At 50.8% G+C, this 26,411-nt stretch overlaps 1 protein-coding gene across 1 annotated transcript in view; it reads right to left on the reverse strand.

Annotated features, from left to right (window-relative positions):
* Positions 1-9,305: 9,305 nt before the first annotated feature.
* The window catches only part of LOC144152068 (uncharacterized), a 36,226-nt gene continuing 19,120 nt past the window's right edge, over positions 9,306-26,411 (reverse strand). The window contains exons 2-4 of the mRNA XM_077683272.1: positions 16,317-16,776; positions 15,060-15,554; positions 9,306-9,602 (exon numbers count right to left, since the gene is read on the reverse strand). Coding sequence (XP_077539398.1) covers positions 15,067-15,554; positions 16,317-16,776 — 948 coding nt within the window. The 3' untranslated portion in view covers positions 9,306-9,602; positions 15,060-15,066. The remainder of the gene's footprint in view (positions 9,603-15,059; positions 15,555-16,316; positions 16,777-26,411) is intronic.

Consider the following 26,411-nt stretch of genomic DNA (forward strand, 5'->3'; position numbering starts at 1 on the left):
AATGTGCAGCTGAAGGTTCGCAAAGAATATTGAATATAATTTTTACTCATCAGCATTCTTTGCGCTGTACCCCAGAGCACAGAACTGTGCCATACCACACGAGGAAGGGTGAGCAAACGTGCAGGCGAAATGCGGGCGTTTCACCATAAAGGACTCGTACATGGTACAACTGCTTGGTTCGCACCCGATACCGTACTTTACCTCATTCACTTTACTTTGTCAGCCGGTAATTATGCAAATAATTATGCAGTTATAACAAAGCTTCCCCAAAATTCCCATCTGTGGTTGCTAAACCTCTTTACATTAAGGATTTTACTTGCATCTGCGCATAAGTGTCGTAACCTTTTAATCTGTCGCATGCCTTGGTTTATACATATTCAGAGCAAGCTAAAGCTTCATGTTGCGGCAACACAAGATGTGACATGTACTAAAGAAGCCGTGATAATACCATGTGCTACCCATAACTTTTTTTAGCACTCAAATGTTCTTGTTTACTGTTTTATTGTACGATTGCACGTCCCTGTAAACACATGGTCAACAAGCACACATTACTTCACATTAATTTCGCTTTTTGAGTAAAAAAAAACACTGCTAATAACTGGTACATTCTTTTTTTCTTTTTTCGAATTGAATTCTTTGTGTAACACGAGGTCGCGGGTTCGATTCCCGGCCGCGGCGGCCGATTTTCTGATGGAAGCGAATAGCAAAAACGCCCGTGTGTACGACGTTTCGGCGCGCGTTAAAGATCCCCAGGTGGTCAAAATTAACCCGGAGCCATCCACTACGGCGCGCCTCATCGCCTGTGTTGCGTCGGCGCGTGAAACCCTACAATCAATCAATCAATCAATCAATCAATCAATCAATCAATCAATCAATCAATCAATCAATCAATCAATCAATCAATCAATCAATCAATCAATCAATCAATCAATCAATCAATCAACCAATCAATCAATCAATCAATCAATCAATCAATTCTTTGTGTAAGATAATATTTTTGCTATGGTGTACAGTAGTAGAGCATCATTATCATTTAGATGTTAATGTGATTTCGTCTGGCATTGTGAATATGTTTATTAATTATTGATGTTACATAGCAAAATAACATTTACATGTTCTTGTATGTTTCTATCAGTGTCATTAATTTGTCAAACTTAAAATAAAAGCACCTGTTTTTATATGCATTGTTTTTCATGTGTAAATCACTTCCATGGCTTTATGTTACCTAGGAAAAAAACACTTGTATGTTTTTATACGCGTTGTTTACCATTATGAATTAACAAAATTTGCGCTAACTCGACATACAGAGACAGGAAGAAAATATGTCCAGTTAGCGCAAATTTCGTAATTCATAATGCACCAACTAGCCCAACAACACATTTTACTGTTGTTTACCATGTCTACATCACTCAAATGGCTTTGTGTTACTCAGGCGAAAAAGCATCTCTAATTTAGTTGAGTTGTTTTCCATGTGTACATGAATTATCTGTCATTGTCTGTGTGCCATGGGTACAGGGACCCCCTGTCAAGCTGTCATACGACAAGCCTTTTTGTCTCTGTTTCGCTGAAATAAACCTCAAACTACATATTTTTCATACTTGACATGAAAACTACCTCTTAATGCCTTTTTCTGTAGCACCAATGCCACCTGTTTCACCTTCCATAACAATTGATTTGTTGATCGTATGGTTTAACGTGCCGACGCAACGCAGGTGATGGGGTACGCCGTAGTGGAGGGCTCTGGATTAATTTTGACCACCTGGGGACTTTCAACGAGTGCCGAAATCTTTTACACATGGGCGCTTTTGCTTTTCGCCTCAATCAGGAAAGCGGCCGCCCCAGCGTGGAATCGAACCCGCGTCCTCGTGCTCAGCAGCGCAACGCCTTAGCCACTGAGCCACCTTGGCAGGTCACCTTCCATTATAAGAAATTATGCATATGGTAATGGCCCTTTCAACGTGCACCTGCACGAAATTTCTGTACTTAGTTTTAAGTGCGAATGCACTTTATAAGCGACCCCAAACCTTCCACCGCCGGCGGCGGCGGCGGCGGCGGCGTCCGCAGTCCTCCTCTCCCTAGCAACGGCGTGGAGCGGAGAGGAGCGTCGGTAGCAACGGCGCGGTGACGTCACTTCACCACGTGACCGCGCTCGCTCCGCCTCCTCGCCGTGGCTGCGCGGGTGCGCGCCGCTCCCCGCACCGCTCCTCGCGCCGTGACGTCATGGTACGACGTCACAGCGCGCCTCCTCTCCCCAGCAGCTGCCGCGCGCCTCTCTCTCCACCGTGACGTCACACTCTCTCCTCTCCCCCTCGCTCGGCTGCAGCTGCCGTGCGCCGCTGTCCCTCTCCCCTTGCGCTCGCCTCCTCTCTCAGCCACCTGGCTCGGCGCGGCGTACCCCCCTATATATGCAGCGATAAACTGCCAGACCTCCGTGGGTCGGCTCGCGCGCGCTCACGGGCGAATGCCAACGGATTTTAACTTTACTCCCCCTCATAGCATCACCCCGTGCATTCGCACTTAAGCATGTTCACCCTCGGGGAAATGCTTGGGAGTTTTTTTCATTACTGGTGAGTGTGAAGGGGCCTACGTTGAAAGGCATCTATGTTGAAAGCAGCCTTGTCGAACCCCGGTTCTTATACTTTTTGCCCCTTTGAACATTAAAAATTACTTGAAGGAGTACTGACATGAAATTTCCAATCTTAAGTAACCATTTACAGTAATCACTCATTAACTTGAAGCTGTAAAATCCACTAAATTTTTTTTGAGGTAGGCGGAATTTAAGTTATGCGAAATGTCGCAAATTTGTGACCATATAATTGAAATGAGAGCGAGTGCTGGTAACAAAACCTCCACGTCAGACAAGAGCTTTCGAAATACAACAGAATCGACAGCTGGGCTAGTTGGTATCCGTCCATCCTAAACAGCGCTTAACAACACAACGACGAGGAAGAAGGGACACAGGACGGTGCTGACTCTCAACTAAATCTTTAATCGGAAGAAAACACACATATATACAATCATACACCACACGTGTCCCTAAACGTCATATAAAGTGTTTCTCCTCCTCCTCCTCCTCCTCCTCCTCCTCTCTAAACGTCATCACTACACAGCGGGGCACCAGCAATCTTAGCGTAGCCCACTCCCTCCCCCCCCCAAAAAAAAAGTTGTCTAAAGAGTGCGCCCTGGGGCTTCGCTTTACATTTGATCTTCCGAGAGGCGGTCAGCTACAGTTCCTGGATTTGCGTTTGTCTTTGGAACCAGGGCATGTATGCTGGGCATACTGTCCTAGATCTGCCAAACCGCTTTTGAATTACAGCTCTGGGCACTCCAAACTGGTTAAATGTGGGATTGCCTTTTCTGTGTTAAGGTCGGCCGTTTTTAAGTCTTGTACGCATAACATTGGCAGTAGTTTTGGGGCCCAAATCATCAGGCTTAACTCGGCTGGTTTTCCTGAGGAAATAATGGGCAGGAGTGCACAGAAGCTACTTAAAGCTGTGAATTCAGCCGCGGGGTGTGAAGCCGGCCGTCCGGTTGAAAGAAACCGGACCGCTGTTATCCCCTACATGCATCGTATCTCATATGACCTGAAAAATGTAGCCGGTCGTTACGGGGTTTGGCTGGTTTTTTTGGCCCCGAATAAACTTGGAAGAATATGTAAAATGGTGGAAAATAAGTTGTCAGGACAAAAAGCTGGCAGCGGGTGCAGTGTGAAACATGTGTCACCTTTTGTTCCCTGCTCGACGGGCACCGTATACGCCTTGCCGTTTTCATGTGGTAATGTGTACCTTCGCCAATCAGGCAGGTGCGTCAATGTACGGCTCATGGAGCACCGTGGTTCACTCAAGAATAATTCATTTGCACATATCACTCGGCACTGTAAGGCCCACGAGGAAAAGAGTCAAGAAAAATGTAACCTAGTGTATTCTTTGGCGCCACAATGACGAGTTGACAAGAGAGTTGGTGGAAGCGTTTCATATAAGAAAAAGTGAAGGCAAGTGCATTAGCCACGCTTCTGTGACACTGTACGATAAGGAATTTGCCTTCCTGTCAAAGAAGATGCCTTTGGTTGTGTTTTTTTTTTGGGGGGGGGGTGAGCAACGATAAGATTGTTGGCGCACCGCTGTGCAGTGATGACGTTTAGAGACACGTGTGGTGTATGATTGTATACATGTGTGTTTTGTTCCGATTAAAGATTTAGTTGAGAGTGAGCTGCTGATCCCCGATCCCCGACTGATCCCCGACCAAGAAAGCGTGCTGCCATTCCCTACGGTACGTCCCTGGTGTAAGCGAAGCCTTGTCCCGCGTGCTGCGTAGTTATGACGTTGAGGTGGCACACGTGCCTGCGTGTAAGCTGCGGAACGCACTCGTGGGCGGTAAGGACAGGCTTCCAAGAGAATCGTTTCCTGGCGTAGTCTACAAGATTTCATGCGCAGATTGCGATTTCGCTTACATAGGTGAATCGGGTAACTTCAAACAGAGATTACGGCAGCACCAGAACGATGTAAAAAACAAGCGTGTGGCGTCGAATGCTCTTGCCGAGCACGTGGGTGCAACGGGCCATGGGATTGATTGGGATAATTCCACAATCATCGGCCAAGAAAGGAACTTCAGATCGCGGCTCTATCTCGAGTCTCTGCAAATACAGACGACGCGTCATACACTTAATCGAAATGAAGGATCCCTCCCCCCGTCGTACACACGCTGCTTACGTCACGTGCTCAAGAAAAATAAGCGTGCATGAACTTTTATTCTCCTCATTGTGAACAAGGCTTCAGTAACGAAGCCGAAACGTCTTGTTGTTGTTTTAAAGTTTTTAAGTTTCTTTTGCTCGGTGTCTCCGCTTCTACTCCTAAGTCCAGTTTTATGTGACCTGTACACAGAAGCCTACACACTGGAAAGACTGCTCCCCTCATTCTCACAATCGCACACTGTTCTCATACCGAAAACAGATGTAAAAGAAGAGCTCAGAAAAGTAACTGCGTATAGGCCGATATCTTTGACGAATGTAGTTTATAAAAAATTAATGAAAGTCTTAGCAAGGAGGTTACAGGTGTGATAATAGACATAGTAGGCGAACACCAAACATGTGGGATAAAAGGAAGGTCTATAACTAGTAATATACACATAGCACGGAGCATTCTCGAGTGTTGTGACGGCATGAACGAGGTTGTAGCCATGCTGCAAATAGACCTTGAGAAGGCCTTTGATAAGGTCTCTCATGAGCTACTCTATACTATTTTGGAAAAAGTAAACCTAGGGAAAGTAATAAGGGAGGGCGTAAGACTGGCGTATAAGGAGTGCTCAACAAGGCTGGTAATAAATAAGTCAGTGAGCCACCCAATATATGTCACGCGTTCAGTACGGCAAGGATGCCCGCTGTCCCCTTTACTCTTTTGTTTGTACATCGAGTCGTTTTGTGCTAGTATAATAAACAGTAATATTATTCATGGTTTCCAGTTGCAGGCATGCTAGGTACGTGTATTGGCATACGCGGACGACATCGCTTTATTTTGTCGTGACAGAAAAATCATAAGTAGTGCAGTTGCGTTGCTTAGGACGTTTTGTGAGTATACTGGGAGCTCGGTAAATTGGAGCAAGTGCTTGGGATTCTGGCACGGCAATTGGGACGTAACCGCTAGTGTCTTTGAAGGTGTGAACTGGCAGCTTGTGCCGGTCAAATACTTAGGCGTTCCACTTGAAAACTACAGAGATAGCGACCCGTACTGGCGAAGCCAGATGACTACGATGCGTGATAAAGCGGAAAAGTGGGAAGGGAAGGGACGTGCGCTGTCGATGTTTGCGCGCGCAACGGTGTGCAACATGTTTTTCTTCCAGAAACTTTGGTACGTTTTGCGAGTGATCCACTGTTCTCGCGCCAATGTTCAGCGGCTGCATCGCGTTTGTGCGGTTTTTGTTTGGGGCTCGTCCTGGGAAAGGACGAGTAGAACGAATCTTTTCCGAAGAGTACGCCAAGGCGGGTTATCGCTCTCTCATCTTTTTTAAAATACACTTTATAAGCGACCCCAAACCATCCACCGCCGGCGGCTGCGGCGGCGGCGGCGTCCGCAGTGCTCCTCTATATTTAAAAAAGAAACAGCATCCGGCGCCAGGTTTCGATCCGAGGACTTTGCGGCCGCAGCGCGACGCTCTACCGACTAAGCCACGGACGCCACGCTGATATCAGTGAGAGTAACGCGCCTTATATCTTCAACGCATTCAAACTACGTCGTCAGCGGCGTGCGTTGGCGACTCAGCGGCGTTATAGCGGCTTGATAACTGCGTGGTGTACACGTGATACTACAAACCCGATGGAAGAGATGGAAGAGAAGGCGGCGAGGCGGTGGGCTGCGGGGGCCGAGCGCAAGCGCCGCAAGCGGGCCGACAACCGTGCATTCGCACTTTCACATTCTCCCCCTCGGGGAAATGCGGGGGAATTTTTTGAGACAAGTTGTGAATCGTTTTTATTTCTTGCGCGAGGTAAAGGACCCCCTCCTGCGCACTGTTCTTCAAGTCAGGTTAGGCCGACTATTGCCCCAATTCATTGTTACGTCATGTCAAAGCTACAAGGGAGGAGTTCACGGGTATTTAAAAGAAATTGTACAAGCGACACAATTTCTTTGCGTACGGTTCTCGATGGAGTACTTGAGTGCCGTGTTGAAGAAAAAGTTGTATAAAGACCTTGCTGATACCTGTTTTCCGGTTCCTTTATACCGATCCATGTTTCCGGTGGGCCCCGGGCAGAACGTTTTGAAACGGGTAAAAGCTATGGCCATTCCGCCTGGTGTAAAAACTTTTTTCTTTAAACTGCATGCTGGAGTGTTACCAGTTAAAACATGGATGTCGGAGAAGGGTCTGTTTGTGCCATGGGGTGTGGACTGTTCTTTGTGCAAAAAGCCTGAGACGGTGGAAGATGTCTTTTTGGATTGTTGGGATGGAGTGTTTTAATGGGACGTTCTTCAGCTAACCTTAAAAAAGAGTTTCCATTGAGCCCATATGACATCCGATTTTTAGCGGTGGAAAACGATAATGGAGTGCCTTATGACCTAGTGATGTTGCTCGTCCTCCATGGAATATGGAGGTCACAAATGGCGGCTCGGCACGGTGACGTTGATGGAAAGCCGACAAGGCAGTATTTCTGTGAGAGTGTTCAACGTATTGCAGAAATGTGGAAGAGTCAACAAAGTACTCCTGAATGGTTGAATGAATTCGAAAAGGTATTATCTATGCCCCGTTTTTAGATATGTTACGCTGGCTTAAGTGAAGTCAGCGCTTTTATTATATGTACCGCTGTTTCTGGATTTTGTCTGAAACCGGCAATAAAGAAGAAAAAAAAGCCGCGGTGGCTCAGTGGCTAAGGCGTTACGCTGCTCAGCACTAGGTCGTGGGTTTGATTCCCGACCGCGGCGGCCGTTTTTTTTTCTGATGGAGGCGAAAAGCAAAAACGCCCGTGGGTACGAGATTTCGGCGCACATTTAAGATTCCCAGGAGGTCGAAATTAATCCGGAGCCCTCCATTACGGCGCGCCCCATCTCCTGCGTTGCGTCGGCGCGTTAAACCCTACAATCAATTAATCAGATGAAATTCGCAAAACACCAGATGAACTTTCTAACAGTTTGCTGTGCTTTTGAGCAGCTCCACCCCATAGAGTGAGCATTTAACGGAATAATTTTTTGACATACACACGATGCACAAACGGAGAAATTGTTTGTAGGACGCAGGCGCCAAACACATTCCGTGTACTGGCTATTTGGGTGCATTGGTTGGACACAACAGAAAAAAAAAAAAAAAACACGTAGCTGTAACGACAGATATGTAAGACGTGAGCCACCCAGCACTTGCGGGTGTGATAAATTGTTTCCCGTGCCCTCTTCTGCTGTTTGTGATAAATTGCTTCCCATGCCCTCTCATTCAGTTCAAGTGTTAGGCATGAATGCTAGTACAGCGAAAGGGAGGAATTTAAAATTAAGCACTCATAATTCTCAACCAAGTACTGAAAAGCATGAAGTCAACATTAAAACATTTTTCGTTCTTCCGCAGTGTCTACAAGGTCTTTGGCACCTCACTGCACCTAGCCTAGCTAGGACTTTGTGCTGTGGAAAGCAAAGATTGGCTCGCTTCCGCACCGTGCCTGTTCGTTTAGACCAATAAAAATTAAAGCACGCAGTTGCAAGCAAGCATCAGCAAAGACCAGGGCCGTAGCCAGAAATTTTTTTCGGAAGGGGTTATGAGCTATCGGAAGGCAGGAGTTTTGCCCAAGGGAATACCAGTTCTCGCTTACGCGCTGCCCGGAAAATGTTCGGGAAAGGTTCGAACCCACAAACCCCCCATCTGGCAACGTTCCTGGCAAAGACTGCACCCAAGGTCTGATGAATCTACCACACACGAATGCTCAAGTTCACCGCCCTGCCGCGATACTTTTTTTGTTTGTTTTAGTGCAGTACGACATCAGTCATCCAAACTTTTTATGGGCCTGGTACTGGTACTACAGCGGAGTTATGGTGAAGTCAGTGACTGCCCAACAGGCAACATGAGCAACACGTTTACAGCAGATACGAGACGCGTTCGTCAACCAACAGCTCGACACTACACTTGACAATCGTGTAAGCAACCGTCCACGACAACATATAGCGCGGGTAGCGGCTGCGTTGACAGAAACTCGGGCATCAAACAAGCGCCGAAACGAACCTACCGCTGCAGAAGCGCGTACTTGCGCAATAGTGATAAAAAAAAAAAACACATTGCCGCAGTGCATAGCTTCTTGATGCTGTTCGCAGTGCCTTCGTGATAAAAGAAAAAACAAACAAAAAAAAGCCCACGGCCCAGAAAGTGACGAAAATGTCTTTATCCCGTGATTTTTGGCTGTGACGTCACGACCCCGATCTGTTGTTGGCCGGACAGAGCGTCCCCGCATAGCTGTGCCACGCAGGCCGTGTTGGACTTTCCGCTGGCGCAGTCTGTCCGACGTATCGTCGCCGGCCGCGCAGTCGCGCACCCGTGCGCTGGCTGGAATAGTCGCGCGAATGACGTCAGCAAGCGGACGGGCACGCTCGTGCCGCAGCCTCCCCGGAATCGCGCCTGTTCTGCGCCTGTTCTGCTCACAGAGCGCGGTAGCTGCAGTGCCCGCGTCCTGTCCTGCATGCGGCATTCGCTCCGTCATGCTGCAGGGCAAATCTGCAGTGTAGGTTCGTTGCTCCTTCAATTGGGGGTAGCAACGTCCCAGCACTGATGCTGATTTCAATATCCTTATCACAAGATGCCCGACAAATTAAAGTAACACATGCAGAATTGAAAAGCTAGTTTTATTCACAGCGTGCCATCCTGAGGTAGTCACACAAGAAACATTTTGTGTGCCTTGTGACTTCATAAAAAAAAAAAAAAAGACACAAGCAACCTTAAAGTCGTGCTACTAACAGAGTAACGTGTTTTTTTTTTCTTTCTGTACAGTTACACGATACACCGAAACAATCTAACGCCAATTCTGGCAAAAAAAGAAAAATCTGAATGTCTAGTTTCACAGTAATTAAAAAATGGGATGATGCTAATCGATGCACTTTCTGTTCATGGGTGATAAATAACAGCCGCAGTCATCTCCACTCTTCTTTCTGAAAAAAAAAGTAAGACAAAGGGATGGAGCGTAAAAGGAATGTTGCATTTCTTGTTGCATGTTGAAGCAGCCTAAGTAAAAAATCCTGCGATAACACACCACGCTATATAAATGCGAGAATATTCCTTATTACTCCTGTAATCCTGGTTATTACCCGCCTTAGCGGCGGCTCAGTGGCTAAGGCGTTGTGCTGCTGGGCCTAAGGACGCGGGTTCAATTCGCGGCCACGGCGGCCGCTTTTCTGATGGAGGCGGAAATCGAGAACGCCCGTGTGTTCGAGATTTAGGCGCACGTTAAAGATCCCCAGGTGGTCAAAATTTATCCGGAGACCTCCACTACGGCGCGCCTCATCGCTTGTGTAGCGTCGGCGCGTTAATGAATCCATCAAATAATCCTGGTCATTAATAATTCGCCTTACTATCATTCGACACCACTTTGTACAGATATGAAGCTCTGCGTAGCCGCCCATAATAATTGGCCGCAAATGTCGGTCGGCTTGGTACACAATGTTTTCAGTAGGCACAGTCCTACTAGTAAACCAATTTGGCAAAAAAAAAAAAAAAAAAAACACGTGTCTTGTAAGCGTGCTGATGGTTTGAAGCAACAAACTGAAAGTCGTGAATCAATATGTAAATCATGCATGTACATAGGAGTCCACCGACATATGCGACGGATGGATACTACCAGTGTAGGAAATATTTGGACTAGGTACTGCTTGCAAACCATGCAAGCCATGAAAGGATATGGTAGATCGTTTTTCTAGTGAAGAGACGAAATCTCGCCAATCGCTAATAACTTTTTTAGTTGTGAGCATTCGACACCGGCACCCATAAAAAATCCGGCACCCCTCCCTGTAACGGCGATGATGGTTGGACGCCAAGCTTTCTCGTGGTAAATCATCGTCGTCTTTACACGGTGGGGAGCGGGATTTTTCTGTCTAATTTTGCACGTCCATGCACCCCTCTCCAAATCCAAACCGCTTCGACCATATCGAAATGGAGCAATCGGATAGACGGCGGCTTCATGACATGCATGGACCCATGTTCGATTACAGCCGCGGGAAGCGTTTTTTTTTTTCTTTCACTGGACCCGTTTCCGCGTTACGGACGCCAACAGTAAGAATACTAAAGCTTCACTTTAGTGTAGCTTCGCTTGTGTAGGTTTTTAACGCGAAGCTCGTAGGAACGCATGCACGCTGCCAATCAACGCTTGGACACGTGCTTGTGTTTACGTGCGAGCGAGGAAGCAGCGCGAGCGGCGCATCTTGTGGATTGTGCATGCCAGGCGACTCCCCCTGCGCAGAAGTATGCGCGTTGTCCCAGACAATTCTTCAAAACGGTCTTGCGCGCCTGGCCGGCGGCTCTTTTCCCCCGGGGACCGCTGCCGACGACTGGTTCAGGCACGGCGAGCAACGGACGGGCCCAGCTGCCACGCTTGGGCCTTCTGCATGGAACCCCGCGCCTGTGTACCCCATCGGCGGCACCGGTCTACCGCACGGCTGCTGACGAGAGCACCGGCCACCGCAGCTGAGGGCAGCCAGCGCCGGTACCTCGGGAAGAACCACCCGGTCTTCGAAGATCGCTCCTGGCGCCGCCGGACTTTAACCGCAGGCATGGACTGTTGTGAGCGGCAAATGAACCTCTGTGTTGTCGAACAACTGCTCCAGCGTGCGCTCCTTGCCAGGAGAAGTAAGGGCGAACTGCTTCGCTGGCGCCCAACGTGGGGCGCCACTGCACGTCTACCAGGGGAGTCGCCGACCGAGACCCAGGAAGACCGCCAGCCACCTCCCGGAGCACAGCTGGCGCACAGCCGTTCGCCCCGACGTTCCGTAAGGCGCCGGACATTGGAGTGAATCGGCGAATGTGTCTCCTGTGCCCTGTATGTTTGGTTCCACTGCCTAAATAAAGCCCTTTGCATTCCAACGTCCTGTGTTTGGGCAAGGCCTGGCCACCTAGTAGACAGCACTACCCGCAAGCTTTATAGGGCTAAGTGAAAGGAAAAGCTGGCGGTCCCGTGCACTCAAAAAACTCCTTCGGGGCAACCCCATGCGCATGCGCGAAAAAAAAGAATGGCTGCGGCTTAGCTCAGCTAACCTTGGATATGCAAAGCAAAAGCTTGGCTTAGTCTTTGATGTAGCTGTATTGCCGACCACGGCTCAAAGCCGTTCGGTCCCGTGCAACGCTCACAGAAGGAGGCCCGGCGAACGTAACGTTCCTCCTCGCCGGGCGCGAGACGAGTCACATAGCCCGAAACGAACCCGCGGCGCATGCGTGGGAGGCAGCGGGGGTGGTCTGCTGCCTATCAGCTGATCGGCCGCAACCGGTTGAGCAGAAAGACTGTAAACGGGGCCTTGTGCGCAGCGCCGAAAGCGGGCCCGGCGAATCACGCAATGCGCTTCGGGGGATGTGTCGCAGGGGGTGTGTCTGCGGTGGCGCATCCGCGGCGAAAGCGCTGGACGAAAGTAGTAAAGCTGTGCTCTAAAAACTGGTTGGAGAGGAAGCAAAAGGAGACGGCGCATCAGAGGGAGCGAAAAAGACCTCTCTCGCAGCAGGGGCGCAAAGAGCGTGTATCGGAGCACAGGCGACAACGGGGGCCAGGGCCGGGAAAGCGTCAACGTGGCAATGGCAAGCACCTGGTGCTCGTAGCAGCTTCGCTGATTAGCCACGTACGCGGAGTGCATGGGTGCATTTTTTTAGTTGCACTTGCCATCGAATTTCCTGTAGTCTAATATTTTCTCAACACCTGATTTCGGCTTCCTGTTCGCTTTCTCGTGTCGTCAGTCCGCCATTGTCGCTGGCTGCTCCTTGGTTCGTCTGTGTTCAATCGCGATAAGCCAAGGTGTCATCTTTTTCGCAGACCAGGTTGCAACACAAGAAAAAAAATTAGTGCCCTTCCACTCTGTGAATTAGGATGACCTGCAAAGCTGGACGCAGTCCACGGAGTGCACGAAACAAAACACGTTAATCTTAATTTGCGATGGAGCACACTTCCTAGCCAATTAGCAGAATGAACCTCTGAAGGATCCAACCTTTGTTCTGGTAGACAGAATGGAGCTGTCTATGTCCCTCCCGTGTCATAAGCGTCGTGCTGTTTAGGTTAAACGGTCCCATTGGGCCGTTTAACGTCCGCGTTTAAACCTCGCAGCAGCACAGCGGACATGCCCTTCCTCCTCCCTCCCACTATTCTCCGCTACAAACCTGCGCACGCATAAACCGGCAACCGGTCGTGTGCGCGGGCTTAAAAGTGACAGACACGGCCGAAAATATCCCCCGACAACCCTCGAAAGAACGGATATTGGCTCGTTCCAAGCGGGCAAGTTGCTGGTCGCTACTTGACGAGCTGAAAGCAGCTTTTCGTTGTTTTTGCGCCCATTCGCGCTTGTGTTCGGGACAACGCTTGCTCTTCTTGCTCTTCTTCCTCCAAACGAACGGCATGCATCGTCCCATAAAGATTTAAAACCTGGAAGCCCTTGAGCTCTACACTCGCGTACAAACATGTGGCTGTCCGTTTTCCTTCCCCCTCGTACGCATCTTACTGTTTGTGTAAGATGTCTGTGTCACCCACACCACTCGATTAAGGAGGACAGCCTAGTAACCGCATTGATCCATGTAATTTCTACATCTAATTCTCCCACCAGCACAACCGCCATTTCATCGGTAGCGGTATGAAGCCTAGCTGTGCGTGCACGCCCCCCTTTTTCTACCCGCAAACCGTGCACGCATAAACCGGCGACCGTTGATGGCGCATACGTAGGCGTGAAAGACACCGGCGAACATGTCGCTCGGAAGGCCTTCCAAGCTGAAAAAAAAATATGGACTCAAGCCGGCGTTCCAACTGGGGAAGTTTCTCTTCTAGGGAGCAGCCACTTGGCGAAGTGGAATTTGAGCGGAAACGGCGACGGCGGGTTTCGGTCGTTTTAGGGGGCAGCCCTTTCGCAGCCGTTACCTGGGCTTCGCGGGAGCGGCGTCTGTTTATGTCCGCGTAACTGAGTGAGCGAATGCAGCATCGACGAAAGAAAGAAAACGGAGAGGAGCGCCCAGCGAAGGGTGAGGTGGAGCACGAAACGTGCGGCTACGGCTTCATCGCTCTCACTGCTTTTCCTTCACAATTTCCCCAGACGCTGGTCCTCCTCGATTATCAATCCCGGATCGTCCGCAGACTACCTCCGGTGCTCGATTTTCTTGTGTATTCCTATGGGACTTCCGGTCCGAACGCAGTCCTCGGACTGCCCGCGGACCGCCCAGGACTGGTAGATCGAGGATTCCCGCTCTTCCATTCTCCGCTAATCCAAACCACGTGACGTTTGCGTGGCAGGTTCAAACACGACATGCAAAAACATGCTCGCTTCTCCCTTGTGAGGGGCTTATCCAAACCACGTGACATTTGAGCGGGAGGTTCAAACTTGATTTGCAACATGCTGGCCGGCGGCGGCGGCGCACTGCGAGGTAGCCGCAGAGTAGCGCACGCCGCCTTGCGTTCGCTGATCACGCGAACACTTCTTGAGACGCAGCAGAAATGCGCTGTGTCCGAGAAGACTGCAGCTCGCGCTGCGCACAAATGTCATATTAGGTAGTGTAGTAATCGCCTGTGCATTTTTACATGCGGAGCATCTCATGCTCGGGGCTGTGTCCCTCCCTCCCTTGTCCGCCGTCCGCACTCTACTGGGCATGCGCGTCTCTTCAGCCCCGTCAGCGTCTGGGCTGATGTCAGCTCAGTTCACTATAAAAAGAAATAGTTAGGCGGTGCCTGGTTTCGATCCCACGACTCTCTGGCCGCAACGGGAGGTACGTGGCGCTCTTCCCACTACGCTACAAACCGAGACGGGAGCATGTGCTACGAACGCGCCTTATGTCCTTCCCTCATTCAAACTACGCCAAGAAGCTACTGATACAACGAAGGCACGCGAAGCTGAACGTCAACGGGTACGACGAACGGAAAACTAATAGGAACTTCAGTCGACCCCATGGCTGCTTAGCATACTACTCAGGGTTCCCCTACGGGAAGATGGTGTAATTTTTACGCCCACCCGTGCTTCTGTTTATTTTTCGCTATCATCTGATAACCGCACCACCGCCGTTAGCTGCCGACAGCGCAACTTGCCAAATGGGCATCGGTGGAGGCGAGGGGGAAAATAGTTGTGAAAGAGGTTTCAGCGGTGGTGAGGAGGAGCCCCGGAGCGGCGCCGAGTAAATCGATGACACCGGAATGAAAACTGGGGGGGGGGTTGGACATATACTGCTTTGCAGTAAAAAGACATGTCGATTGCGATATCTTGTAATGTTGCATCGCACTGCCGCTAAGGTGCTTTGATTTTGCGATATACAAAAGCAAATGCTTTGATACGCGCGGGTACAGACCACTCGCTCCTCCTCCCTCTGCTACGTAACGTTTCACTGATGGATTGGAGAAAAGTTAGTGCAACGTTGAGCTAATCAGATTTTGTTTCCCGCCTTACGGAAGGGTCACTGGAAGTGGTGCCTGGTTCCGTGGCCGTAGCTCCTCGACCTCGGCGCGACTGCTGACGAGGGGCCGTACGAGTGCGCTGTCCCGCCACCCGGCCCGAGCAGGGCCGCGTAGGACGTCCCCGGCGCGGCTGCCGCCTGCTGGACAATGCTCAGCGCCTCGGCAGCACGCAGTTGCTGGAGCGACGAGCTCAGCGACGGCAGAACCTTGGGCTCGCGGTACAGCGTCGCCGCCGCCAGGTGGGCCGTGTGGGGCTGCGTTCGCGCCGGCAGCGACGCCGCGGCGCCGCCGCCTCCCTGCAGGGGGTAGCCGGGGAAGCGGCCGGCCTGGCCGCCGCCGTACTGCGGCCCGGAGGGGCCGCGGCCGAAGGTCGGCGTCTCGGGCGCCATCAGTCCGGCCACCCCGCTCGGGTGCAACACCGGGGACACGAGCACGGAAGCGCCGCTTGTGGGGCTGAACGCCGCCGGGCTGAACGCCGCCGGGCTACCTGCGGGGGAGAACGTGTCTCTTAGGTATGGCCTTCCCTCTGCGTTCGAGCCGACCTCCCAATATTCGGCACACCGCCCTTGCGGGGAAAAATATTTTGCCGTATGCAAGTTGGCTGAGGGTTCACGTTGTACGCAGAAATGCGAGAATCTGTAGACCACTTGTTCACCTCGGCATCCGCACCGTTAGGTCACTTTGTCCGCGCGGAGTTGTTTACCGGGCAGTAAGCTCGAGCTCCTGTGATGACGCCGGTACATGGCGCCATAGCAAAGAACTTTTAACGCAGTTTGAATTGAATAGGACGAACTCACGTTCGAAGCGAACAGACGGAGAGCGTTGGACAGGGGAGCGCGCCGGTTGATGAAAGTGGCTCGAATAAAATCCAAAGATCTGGCTCTCCTCTCCCTTTGACGCAACGAACTGCGATCTTTAGCTACAGCTGCACGGAAATGCCAGCCTGGCGTTTAGACTGTCCGCACTTTTCTTGCTTGGAAAACAAGCAGGGGTCATGGATGAAGCAAATGAAAATAAAGCGTCGAAACTGAATGCAGGGGAACGCTCCGAGCTTAAAGATAGCAATCATGAAAACAGACTAGAAAGCAAGGTAATCATACAGCAGCATTTTTACGAAATAGAAATAAGTCCACGTTACGTTACAGGGAGTGTAGTAATGCTTGTTGGTAATGTCAGAGGGGGTCAATTAATTGCAGAGGTGCAAATCCGACGTGAGGCAAAAGCAGCAGAACCATTTCTTTTATCGTACCATATCCTCCACCAGCCGCACTATATCCTCCGGCAGCCGCGCCGAATCCTCCGACGGGTACGGCGAATGTTCCAGGAGTGGCGCCGTATGCTCCGGAAGGGGCGCTATGTGCTCCGGCAGCCGCGGCATACCCTACGGCAGGGGCGCCGTAGCCTCCAGTGGCCGCACCGTATCCTACCGGCCCCCCGAGGACGGACGTGGCGGAGAAGGGGCCCGGCACTGTCGACGACAGGAAGCGCTGCGGCTGCGTGTGTCCGAAGATGGCGGGTTCCAGCGAGAAGGGCTGTTCCCTCGCGACAGCGCCGCCCGCGGCGGCCGAGTACGGACTCGCGAAGCCCGCGCTCGCCGGCGCGGTCTGCAGCTGCGCTCCGTAGTGCTGCTGGTGGCCGCCGCTAACGGAGCTGTACTGGCCGCTGGCGCCGAGTAGGCGTCCCGCCAGCAGCACGCCAAGGCAGATCCACTGCGTGCAAAGAACGGACCCGGTCAGCTATGCGTGCGTGCTGCGCGGCGAAGCCAAATAGGACGAGAAAAGGAGCAACACTCGCGAGCGACCGTTGCTCCTCAAGAGGAGTAACTGTGGGAGCGTGTGTGTCGCGGGCATAATTCGCGGAGTAAATTGTCGTACTCACCCATCTAGTGAGCAAAGGGAGGACGCAAAGCCGCACTCTCCCTGTACTGGCGTCGTCGCTATGCGGTCTGGCGCATGTCTGTTCACCGTTTCATAATTTGCAAGCAAACGTAGTTGCCAACAGAGGGTCTTTTATATAGTGCCATAGAAGGAAATCTTATTTTTAAAAATAAAAAAAGCACCTTCTCTAAGCCGCTCCTGGCACCGAGCGGTGATATGTGAGAGACAAACGCCTCTTGTTCAAGTTAATACGCCGTGTCACGCAGATCTCGCGAGCCATATTACAGGCCAATGTACAACAACAACAACGGCAAATCGTAAGCGCACACTACAGGGAATCGCTTTGCTGCTAGCTTTTATTAGCGGGACATGGCAGTGCTGCAACAGACCCGGCCGCATTTTTCAGTCCCATCTACCAACGCTAAATTGAAGAAGTCAGCAGCGCCGAACTTGGTTTCGTCTACGCAGGCGCATGTGTACTGTTTTCCTAGTATTTCTCTGGTATGAACTCACACATATCAGACCAAAGACATTTGGGATAAGTTCCGAACGTTAAGAAACTTGTCAGGTGCTGTTAGTTTAGACCGATTAGCCTCCTGCCGCCGCGAAAGGGATTGGTTTTCTTTTCTTTGACGAGAAATAAACTATGCTTGTGAGCCTCTGCTTGCAGTCGAAGCTCAGCAATAATGCCTAGAGTTGGCAGAGCGTAACTTGCAAGCGGTTGCACCGCTGGGAATTCCGGCGCCAGCAATAAACGCAACGACGCCGAGTGCCGACGTTTTGCACGTGGCTACCAGTTTTGTGCCCATTGCCCCGTCTGGCCTAGCGGGTAGCGCGTCGGGATCGTGTTGCGGGGGCAGTGGTTCGAGTTGCGCTCAGCGGGCTGATTTTTCCCGACGCTCCTTTGAAGTCCTAGCTCGTTTCCGGGGGGCCTGGAAACGGAGCAACGGTTTGGCCGCTTTGGACGAACCGTTCGTCCCCTCTCGTAGGGACTGACTGATGGTTGTGGCAGCGCAGCCAGCCCCCCAACGGAGCAGTGGCACTCTCCTTTGGCTAAGAGTGAAGAAGCGAAATGGATTGGACTGACCGCAGCAAGTACTCGAAACGTGTAAACCAGTATAGTACTTCTGGCGTCGCCTTAACTTCCATTGTAGTTGGCCAACCGCAAGAAAGCCCAACTTGCTTGCGTAACCCAAATTCAGGGCAGGAAGTCGTTGAACTCTACGATGGCTTCGGCTGCAGGAAGGGGGCGTTGTGGATGAGTCCGCATGAGCGCGCGCACGGCCCCCTTCGATCAGGGACGTTTTCCCCTGTGGCGGAACGCTCGAATCCCGGGAAAGGTGGACCGGCCAGCGGCTCACCCTTGAAGTGAACACGAACGACTCTCGCACACTTTCTTCTTTTTCGCATGAGCAGTGCGAAGCTGTAAGCATAAAAACGCTTTCCGCTCTAGCGCGGCTTGTATACCCGATCTTTTCCTCGTTGTGCACTGCCAAATGGTGAAAATATACACTGCGAGTTCCGACGGTACAGAACTCAGAGAATTCACTTGGTACATCTACATCAAGTTTTCTTCGCGGAAAGCAGGCGCGACAAAGTTGGAAACAGTTTTTTGACCCCACTGCTGTTTTCGCCAAGGGCTAAAAGCATGCACTGGCGTCGGCATCCTTGGAAGCAGCTCGGCAGAATGGCGTTTGGTGTGCGGGCCCAGCGATGCACACACCGCTCAAGCACGGCAAGCGTTGGGAATGGACATCCACGAAAACATTTCCAGTAACATTGGCAGCGACGTTACTTCCGAAGCTGAGGCTCTTCCCAGTTCCGAACTTCAGTCTTACTCGAAAGGGTCCACTGCTGACGCCCAAGAGAGGCACAAGTCCCACAGCAGTGAAGCGACCTGGGCTCGGATCCTAACTTCCTTCCGGTGAAGGTAGATTCCGCCTGTTCTCCTTTTCCTCTCCTTTGCTCAGGCCGCGTCCCTTTAGCGCCGTACGAAAAATAAATGCTTAAAAATACAGCGGAGAAACAATCGCAAGAAAACAAAGAAGAAAACAAAAAGGCATTCTCTGCAATTTCCCACCGTTTTTTTCGGCCCAAATGCGCGTCATTACTCCGTTTCGCTACCACTAGTCGTGACAAACGCGTTTCTATGATACAGTAGACTCTCGACAGTAGACTCTCGATCTGTGATACAGTAGACTCTCCCTTGACGCTCCGAATCTGCCCTTCTTCGGCCAATGATACCTGAACGAAGCCGCAGGGAAAAGGAATCCAACCCGTACTCACACATCTCATGGCGATTCCGTACACACACTGCCGTCCGGTGAAGCGTAACGTCCTCGCGTCGATTCCTGTACACCGCGCGCGCACCAGAGGTAAAATTGGCCGCGTCTCCACCACTGTGGCCGATCTTATAGCCGCCGGAAGCAACCATAGAGCGCAGGTGGCGATTCCGGGGCCGATAGGCAGGCCCAAGCGCGGCCACACGTAGCGGGAAGAGGCCACGCTATTTCCGGAACCGCGGTCCAGATCTCTAGCGCAGGTCGAACGCCGGCCTCTGAGATAGCTGCTTCTGCGGCAGCCCACTCTCGGTTGGGCCGCCGCCACGACACCCGCGTGGCGTGCAAAGCTGTGCAGCCCAAAAATTTCATATTTCGGGAAGTGTGCTTTATTGCATTTTTTGGTGTAGGGAGAAAAAAAAAAAAAAAACGTCGCGGAGTGGCAATAATTACCTTCTGCCACGTAAATGAGCCTCTCTTCCGCCTGTCCCCTCTCTCCTCCTCCCGTGATGAATGCGGTGGAGCTTCGCTTGAGCCAACTCAATTTTGCCGCGGTCCTCGTGCGCCACCTGTTGGAACATTTCCTCACTGTTGCACTTGGAATGCTGCCTCGAGGCCTAGGCTCGGGCGCGAACACTAGTTGTATTGTTGGCTCAAAACATTGTTTTTAATGCGCATTTTTCATTTGCTATCGCGAATATCAAGCAGGCAATTGTTTTCAATTTAAAAACACTGCTGGTATAAGTTGTGTATTGTTGTTTTACCCCTAATGTGCCTAATGCTTTTCTTATTGCTCAACAATGTTGCCAAGTATGAAATATGTTTCCAGATTTTGGATTTGGAAAGTTTTGCTCATATATAAACTTCTCGTTTGAGAATTGGCTGCGCTTTGGACGCGTGACTGAATCGAGGGACGGACAGACATACAGACAGACAGAAAGACGCCAGAATGTTCGTTTTTCGGTAGCCCAAGAAAGACAGTCGTCTTTTAAAATGTAAAACGGGCGCAAGCTTATCGTGGCTCTGTAGGGCACCAGCCAGATAAACCCAAGCCTGTCTGGTGTTCGGAGCTGTCACAGTGACTCACGCCGGGTCTTGGCATGGAAAGTGCTCGGACGTCGGGCGTAACAAAGTTCAGCCCCCTAACATCTATGCGCGTAAGACACATCGGTTTGTACTGTACTGTTGAAACCACCGTACGCTGTATAAACCCAAAACAATTATCTTCTAAATGCCAGCCTGGCTGAAATTCATCATGTAGTGGCAATTCATTGTTCTCCACCCAAATTAAGAGCTTGTCTTTTGTGCCTTGCATTGCAAGCCTATATAGCACTGACGCTACTGCAACCTACCTGCATGAAATGGCCCGGTTCTCGTCTTATCTCCTTTACCGTTATAGACAACTGGCGTCGTCTATTGACGTAGCATGTTATGCTGCCGATCAAGAATTTGAGCAGAGCGAGCAAATGTGTTGAAAACCGAGGAGTAATCAACACAGGTTCGAACAGGAGCCGCGGCCCCGCCTCCGACAGACTGGAGTCCTCTCCACGTATTTCTGAAATAATTTGGCATTGCCCGAGAATGTGGTTGCATGGCGGGAAGATTTTATGCTGATCTAGAAACTGGCATAAATCTCGCAGTAGTGGCAGAACCTTTATGATAAGGACGGCCAGTTTCGGGAAGGGCAGTACGAGCGGAGAATGGGGCTCAAACATGACGGAGGGACCCGAGTCGACCGTGCCCGCCCGTGCTAGGTCACTTTCGACTAGGGCTGGGCGTCGATAAAAAATTTTAATCAGATTAATCGGATGCCTTTAATCGATTAATTAATCGAATAATCAGATGTGTTCATTTAGATGAGTAAGGCCTAAAAACAAATAATGTTCAGTTTTTCCTCACGGTTCTTTTTATTTCCACGCTGTCGATATTAGTTTGTAGAAATCGTTTTATACAACTAATGATAATTTATCTAGCTGCGGAGGCAAACGACCTCGTTAGCATTTTCAGGCAGCAAAGAGTTTCTTTTCTTGTTGACAGTCATCCCCGCTGTGCTGAGCACACGCTCGCATGGCGTTGAGGTTGCCGGAACACATAGCATCATTTTTACAACAGATGCTGGTTTTAGAGGGAGGGAGCTCTGCACCCTCCACTATTCCAAGGGATCCAGGTCGTCGTCGGCTACTTCTGCCATAGAGCGGTATAACGGCGCCTGGCAAGGTGTGTTTTGCTCTTCATTTTCCGCCACAAAATGGTACTTTCGCTTTTTGCTGGGAGTATTTTCAGTGGGCGTGGCGGACGACTTAACGGCCAGCTGAGAACACCTTTCCCACACATGTTTGCGGCGATCTCTGTCGAATGGGAGGCTTAGCGCAAAAAAAGACGAGGATGGTGGCAGACGAGACAGGTGGTCTTTTTGCGAAAACATCTTGGTACGCAGGGTTCGTTGGCCAGCGTACAATGCTGCTGTACAATCTGCTTAATAACTTCGAAAATCTAAATTCTTCAAACAGCCGCCGCCGATCATTTTTGCTGGGGTGGTTCCGCGATGCGGAAGCATGCTGTTTCGGTTAAACGAACCCCCAAAGAGCATTTTCTGTTCAGAGCTGCGCGGCGTTAACAGCACGGAGTTCTCCCTTCGCCTGCGGGCGCGACTTCGACAGGTCGTCTAAACTGGCAGCGACGGTCTGGACAAAAGCAACGTGGCCGTTCGGGGTGGCGGCCGCTAGTGAAAAAGGAGAAGGCTGGTACGCGGAACGTCAAAAACGCCGAGTCGCACGCAGGGTTGAAGACAGCAGGTCTTTCTCCCGTGGCACACTACACTTCAACCGATTAACCGATTAAAAAATTGATCGCGATTAAAGCATTAATCGATTAATCGGAAGGTTAATGGACCGATCGCCCACCCCTACTTTCGATGGAGAGTAATCCTGTCATGTGCGATGGTTAATTACAGTCCAGTGAAATGGTTTTGGGAGCCTTGAAAAAAAGTAGGGAGGTCTGACCGATGTTGCGATACGTTAGGTCTTTTTCAGGTGCAACGAAAGGCGCCCATTACGAGCCCCCTTCCGCGCAACATGCACCCCGTCCACAATGAGTAGCGACGACAGGGCCCGATCTCCGGAATTACACAGTCAGGCGTTGGGGAACTTCCATCACCTCCGGCTCTCCCAGCACGAGCGACTCAGTGGCGGCAGGAGAAGCGGCCATTGAACTGGCGATGGCGGCCCCCACAAAAATCGGGACAGTATACAATAAGCGACTATATTAGAACGTAGTATGTTTAATGTATTTACAGGATAATTAAGCATGTACAGGGGCTGTCGAAGCTCAGCAGCACGCACTTGCCTAACTTCGGTCGAAGTCTTACTTCTTCCTCGCTCTGGCTACCATGTAACAACACATCTAGTTTGCTGCAATTGAATACTCGACTCTCCCCGTCACAGTACTTATGACGGTGAGCAGTGGAAGACCGTACTGCGCAGTCCCCCGGGGTACTGGGCTGTCCAACTGGCCGAAGACGCTTCAAGAGCCCAAGAGCTTCTAAGTTACCCCAGCTGACAACTCAGTAAAGCTGTATCCTCTTTTTCACAGCGAAGGCGTGCACTCTTCAGAACGCGGCAAGGTAAAGCGCTCGCAAAGGTCACGGAACAGGGGACCGGAAGTACTTCCGTCTACAATAACCGAATGGTGTCGAATTCGGCATGTTTGGCTTGCGTCAAAAGAGACCAACCCGATGCAAATGACATGTGTACAAAACGGCCGCGCTAATCGCTATCTCAGGGAAGCAAAGTGGGCGTCTTCTTCCAAACACGCGGCTATTTCGGGAGTGTGTCTCGCAGTTCAACGAGCCGGCATCGCACGACGGTGGACAAGACGGAAATTGAAAAACGGGCGCTTTTCCGCGTTCGTGGCTCGATAAGGGCGTCACTGGCCGCTTGCAGTGCTCCCCACCCCTGACAGCCTCCTTGCAGATACGCCTCCACTGGCACGCACCTGTCGCGGCACATCTCGGTCACCTTTGCCGAGCGCCGAGCTTTTCGAGGCAAGGTTAAGAAAAGGAGGACTTTGAGGAAGTGGCTTTTAATGAAAAGAAGCATCGCCAAGGAACGAACACCTCTTACGAAAGACGCAGTTGGCGAGCAGACACGCAATAAAGTGCGGGTTATAGTGCATGTATAAAGCCACCATGAATGAAACATTGCCACCACTTCGCCGCGCTCTTTGAACTGATGTAGCTCCATGGGCATGAAAAAAAAAAAAAAACTGCATCGAAAAGCACTATACGCAAATGGGCTAGCCTTTCCTCTCTCCTTTTTCTGCCCTTTTCAGTTTCAGAGCGCTTACGTATGAACGTAATGCGGGCAAGTAATAGTCAGTGGAGAGAACGAAATGCGGTCACTGACCAAGTCAAGGTGACCGCATTTCGTTCTCATCATGATACCTGACCAGACGAACTTTCGTCGAACTCTTGACTACAATAGTCAGTGGAGCTGACAGGATTTACTTTTTTTTAAAGAAGGCACGGCATGACACCGGTTAGCACGCCAGCGGCTGCGGGAGGTTACGGGGAGGTGGAGTGTAGCTCATTCTTCACAGCTCCCACTCGCCCACTGTGGAGACACTTAGACACCGGTTAGAAGAGTTGGTGGCTTTGCAGCTTAAATTTCAGAATGTGGCTAAGCGATACTGCGAACGGTATTCCCAGGAAACGCTCAGCTCAAACTATCTGAAACCGTCAAACGTCCACCAACTTTTGCTGAGTCCGTCTGTGCAAGCCCATGGGAGACGCGGGCACAGACTTTCACTGTCATTGCTGACGTCCCTCGTAAGATATGGAGTTCTTCGTTACGACCTTGCAGCTCGTCACTGGGCTCAGATTGACCCAGGTTAGCGATTTATAGACTGTTCTGTGTCTCACCAATGTAATACCCTCCTCGTAGGGCCTTACGGTTATCGTGAGATAAAATAGATACCCAGCTTCCCGCCCTCCGCACTCCTGTAGAGGATGCACGTACGGGTCCTGAACTGAACAAGTGAGCTGAGACGGGCTAGTTGGTGCATGATGCTACTTAGAAAAAAAAAAAAACCGCGCCAAAAACGATACGATAGGAAGTAAAGACAAACAATGCGCTGAACTGCCAACTGAGTTTTATTTAGATGAACAACGAATATATACTAGAAACAAAAACAAGAAAGAGACAAGGAAATCCATAACAGAAACACACAAAAAGGAAGTTGATTGTGGAAACGGAAGTAGCCACGTGTAATGCGTCGATCATGATCCTAGGTATTTAATCTCCCTGTCGTACAACTCGATAGATGGTGTGCTCACGCACCTATCTCCCACTGTGTGGATAACGAATGCCTCGTGTATCTACCTCGTGCGCAGCTCGCGATACCGCTTCAAGGTGACGGTGCTATAAAATGCTGGTGGGGAGAGCTGGCACTGCTGGCACTTTGCACCGCGTGCAGCTAGATTGCTGCCAGTGCCTGTCCGTAAAGTGTTTGCGTGCTCCCTGAGCCGATCGTTAATGCAGCGGCCAGTTTGCCCTACATAGCTTTTGCCACACAAGAGCCCAATCTTATATACCACACCTTCTATACACTCTCTAAAGCGATTGGCATGTCTTTTGCTGCATCTTTTGCTGTTTACCGGCCCCGCATTCACCCGACCGCACATACCGCTAAGTTTTCTAGGAGCCGAAAAAACAACACGCACGCCCGCGCGACCACCCGCCTTTTTAATCCGATGGGACACGCTATGGACGTACGGTATCACCGCAATTTTTGGGGCCCCTTCTTCCCTTGGGCATGGTGTGCGTTGCTTGTGGGCTTGCGATATCGAAGTCTCCGCTGCGCGCTGAGCAGCTCGCGCGAAAAACCTGCATCGGTCAGCCTTGCAATCTGGTCCTCACAGCTGTCCTGCACACCATGAGGGCACGACCTTTCTAATGCATTTCGTATTGCATCCCCGTGAAAGTTTCCAGTTTTCTCTATTGCCCGGCCGAAGTGACAGCGCTATCGGTGGACACTAAGGACTTGTACTACTCGCTACCGCAGGATAAAATCCTTGATGTGGTCCAAGAAGCCATCGACAAGTTTGGCGCCATCCGCTTCCAGAGCGCTTGAAGCCGGGATCAGCACCAGTGGCTTTATGGAGCTGCTTCATTTAAAGGGCGAAGCTCATCTTGCTCGGGCCCTGTCCCGTCCCTCGTACACGGCAGCATGATGATGATTGTGGCAGGATCCCCCTAGGGATTGGCCAACGAAAGATTGGCCGAAGAGGTCAAAACGTTCAACGCGTTCGTTGCTACCCAACAAGGAGGAGAAGAGGTTGTCGTTCGCCGCCTGCGAGCTCAAGACACGTACCGGGGGTACGCGACACAAGACGCTCTGCAGATGGCGACCGCCAAGGTGGCTAAAATGTCACACACCGAATTCGCCAACTTACCCATGGAGATTCTCATCGTCCAAAACAAGCCCTACATAATCACCACAAACATCGACGTCGTCGACGGGCTTGTCAACGGAGCGGTGAGAAGACTCAAGCTTTGCGAGCGAGGAGTGGTGGTCTTGACGCGGCGGCGCCCGGTTTCGATCCCACGACTCTCTGGCCGCGAAGGGAGGTACGTGGCGCTCTTCCCACTGCGCTACAAACCGAGACGCGAGCATGGCTACGAAAGCGCCTCATGTCTTTCACTCATTCAGATGGCGCGCGCCATCAAGACCTATAACAACGTGTCGAGTCTTTATATGATGTGTGGGCGAATGTTTCACGGTTTTACCGATAAGCATTTTAGCTTCGCCCCTCTCACCATCATTCACTTCGGGGAGATGGCGGGATTTTTTTACCAGCGCTTCTCTTTGCTGCAGCTTTCTGGCAAACACTACGTTCAATAGTCAGGTGTGCGTATTGGGTCATGCCTGGCGCCCGTATTAAGTGATCTCCTGCTAGCTCGGAACGACCGCGCCCTCTTAAACAGCCTAGATGGAAATAACATTGTACGCGTATTTCAATATGCGGATGACTTTTTAATCTTATTTCTTCCCAAACCAGGCCAGTCACGAGTTTTGTCATGTGACATAGTCACCACCTTCGAGAATGCCCTTCGCGATTTCACCTTAACGTATGCGTTCCCATCGGAAAACAGCCTGAGGTTTTTTAAATGCAGAGCATTTCAGTAAATC

The sequence above is a fragment of the Haemaphysalis longicornis genome, unplaced genomic scaffold (genome assembly GCF_048455015.1).
Source record: "Haemaphysalis longicornis isolate Haplotype H1 unplaced genomic scaffold, Haemaphysalis longicornis Haplotype H1 scaffold_9, whole genome shotgun sequence".
NCBI lineage: Eukaryota > Metazoa > Arthropoda > Arachnida > Ixodida > Ixodidae > Haemaphysalis > Haemaphysalis longicornis.